The following is a 2,969-nucleotide window of genomic DNA, read 5'->3' on the forward strand; positions in this document are numbered from 1 at the left end:
TTTTTTTTTTTTTTAGATGTGAGAGATTCATTTTATCGCTTTATTGTTGCAGCTGTAATGGACAAGCAACGATATGAGGCGGGCGGCTTCTGTGACGTGTGTAAGATGGCAGTGCGTTATGTGGACGGGATCCTAGAGCAGAACGCCACTCAGGCAGAGATCGAGGATGCTGTGATGAAGGTCTGCAACTTCTTGCCTGATGCTGTCAGAGACGAGGTAGGTCACGCTTACAGTAAACAGACACCCATACTTCATTCTTTTAATACGTCCAACAACAGAACAAATGCAAAAAGATTGTCTGCAAACTTTCTACTGTGCTGTTGTCCAGCAACATGCAGTGTGAGATTTTGATTTGCTATGAATTTGGGTTGCATTATTGTGCATTTAGGAACAAAACATGCATCAGCCATTTTCCCATTCTTGTAATGAGACAAAAGAGAAGCTTTAAAGGATTAGTTCACCCAAAAATGAAAATTAGGCTGTGTTTTACTCACCCCCGAGGCATCCTAGGTGTATATGACTTTCTTCTTTCAGACGAATCCAGTCGGAGTTATATAAAAAATGGTCTTTGATCTTTCAAGCTGTTTAATGCCACTCAGCGGGTGTTGCATTGCTTCAGTCCAAAAGAACTTAAATAAAAATCGCCCATCCATAAAAAAAAGTGTCTCACACGGCTCCGGGGGGTGAACAAAGGCCTTCTGTAGCGAATCGATGCATTTTTGTAAGAAAAATATCCATATTCAAAACGTAATAATCACTTGAATCTAGCTTGTGCTCACTGTTGTAAACGGAAGCAGTTCCGGGCGGATGACGTATGAGGTCTGTGTTGTGCATGCGCCGCTCAGAAGTGACGCACGCGGAAATGCAGCTGAGAGATCAAAACAAAACAACGGTCAAGAATTAGAAGTACAAAACGAGGATTTGTAAAGAAGAATGTTGGAGGATTTCGATATAAGCCAAGATCAAAGACCATTTTTTATATAACTCCGACTGGATTCGTCTGAAAGAAGAAAGTCATATACACCTAGGATGCCTCGGGGGTGAGTAAAACACAGCCTAATTTTCATTTTTGGGTGAACTAACCCTTTAAGGGCTCCCGGCTGTTTTCCGTCAAAATATGTTTGATGGTTAAATGTTTGCTAAATTGTGCAGGCCATTTACATTGCAGAATTATTATTATAATTTTTTCCCCTCCCACATCGTGCAGCCCTACATTAATCAAACTCAAGTTTACAGTAACACTTTAGTTTAGGGACCAATTCTCACTATTAACTAGCTGCTTATTAGCATGCCTATTATTAACATATTGGCTATTAGTACTTATAAAGCACAACCATATTCTACATCCCTAATCCTACCCAATACCTAAACTTAACAACTACCTTATTAACAATTAATAAGCAGCAAATTAGGAGTTTGAGGCAGAAGTCATAGTTAATAGTTTGTTAATTGCAAGAATTGGACCTTAAAATAAAGTGTGGCCATGTTTGAATCCTAGAAACAGACTGAATCTGACAACTCCATTCCTATAGGAAATGATGCAGCTGTATAGGTGTTAGGGGTGTTGAGATTGTATATACGATGTATCGCGACGTGGACGATTCTGTATCGATGCAGTAATAGACCATAATCGATTATAGCGGTTAAATGCACTTACATCTCCGAATACTTTTATGGTGTGAAATTGATGTAAACACAGTTATGTTTTCAGAACAGGACAAAACTGCCACTGTCTATGATCTCCTCAGTAATAATCAAACAGCAATAATGCTGAGGAAAAAAGAAAAATCTATAACTATGACTGTCTGTAAACTTTCGGATACTGAAAGTACTTTTTGTTTATCACTTGTAATTGTACCCCCCCCCCCCCCCCCCCCCCCTCCCTTTTTGTGAGATAAAGTTAATCATCTGCCATACGCTCACACACAGAGACGGAGCGATCAGTGGACTCTAACCGTGGCAGATCACGTCTTGAGCTATGTGGGTCATTGGTATTCATGTCCTCTCCTGGCCTTCCCTACACTCTCGTATTCACTTGGCCTTGAGGGCAAGCCCAGCCGACAGGTTTCCTCAGCAACAATGCCTACTGCCAACGTGAGGAACCAGTAACCTCATTCCCATGATCTAATTCACTATAATCCTGTAAACAAAAAGGGTGGTGGTACTGTATTATCCAAGCTACCCTGTCGGTCACACAGGAGTTCTTTATCACGTCATAACAGATCATTTAGAGACGGTTAAGAGTAATTACTCATGTTGGGGTGGAACGTGTATTTTACTTTATGCCAATAGTAAGGTCTACTAATTTTGCCACTTTGGCAATACATAAAACAGAATACAATTTGGATTTAAAGGAACACTCCACTTTGTTTTTTTGTTTTTAATTTTCCAACTCCACTAGAGTTAAACGGGTGAGTTTTACCGTTTTCGAATCCATTCAGCCGATCTCCGGGTCTGGCGGTAGCACTTTTAGCTGTAGCTTAGCATAGATCATTGAATCTGATTAGACCGTTAGCATCTCGCTCAAAAATGACTAAAGAGTTTCTATATTTTTCCTATTTAAAACTTGACTCTTCTGTAATTACATCGTGTACTAAGACAGCCATATCGGCCTAGAAAATCGCATCTTTTAATTTTCCGTCGTTCTTGGTACACGATGTAACTACAGAAGAGTCAAGTTTTAAATAGGAAAAATATAGAAACTCTTTGGTCATTGTTGAGCGAGATGCTAACGGTCTAATCGGATTCAATGATCTATGCTAAGCTACAGTTAAAAGTGCTACCGCCAGACCCGGAGATCAGCTGAATGGATTCGAAAACGGTAAAACTCAACTGTTTAACTCTATAGGGGAGTTGGAAAATGAGCCCATTTTCAAAAATAGTGGCGTGTTCCTTTAAGGGAATTTGCCAAACCAATCAAAATAAAAGCACATGTGAGACATACATTTTTTTTTTCCTTTTTTAATCAT

At 39.6% G+C, this 2,969-nt stretch overlaps 1 protein-coding gene across 2 annotated transcripts in view; it reads left to right on the forward strand.

Moving 5' to 3' along the window:
• LOC107717831 (prosaposin-like) overlaps positions 1–366 on the forward strand; it is an 11,496-nt gene extending 11,130 nt beyond the window's left edge. For both annotated transcript variants that reach the window (XM_016524708.1, XM_016524709.1), the window contains one exon: positions 53–366. In XM_016524708.1, coding sequence (XP_016380194.1) covers positions 53–351 — 299 coding nt within the window. In that variant the 3' untranslated portion in view covers positions 352–366. The remainder of the gene's footprint in view (positions 1–52) is intronic.
• Positions 367–2,969: the final 2,603 nt, after the last annotated feature.

Source organism: Sinocyclocheilus rhinocerous, unplaced genomic scaffold (genome assembly GCF_001515625.1).
Source record: "Sinocyclocheilus rhinocerous isolate Xijiao unplaced genomic scaffold, SAMN03320098_v1.1 scaffold780, whole genome shotgun sequence".
In the NCBI taxonomy this organism is placed as follows: domain Eukaryota; kingdom Metazoa; phylum Chordata; class Actinopteri; order Cypriniformes; family Cyprinidae; genus Sinocyclocheilus; species Sinocyclocheilus rhinocerous.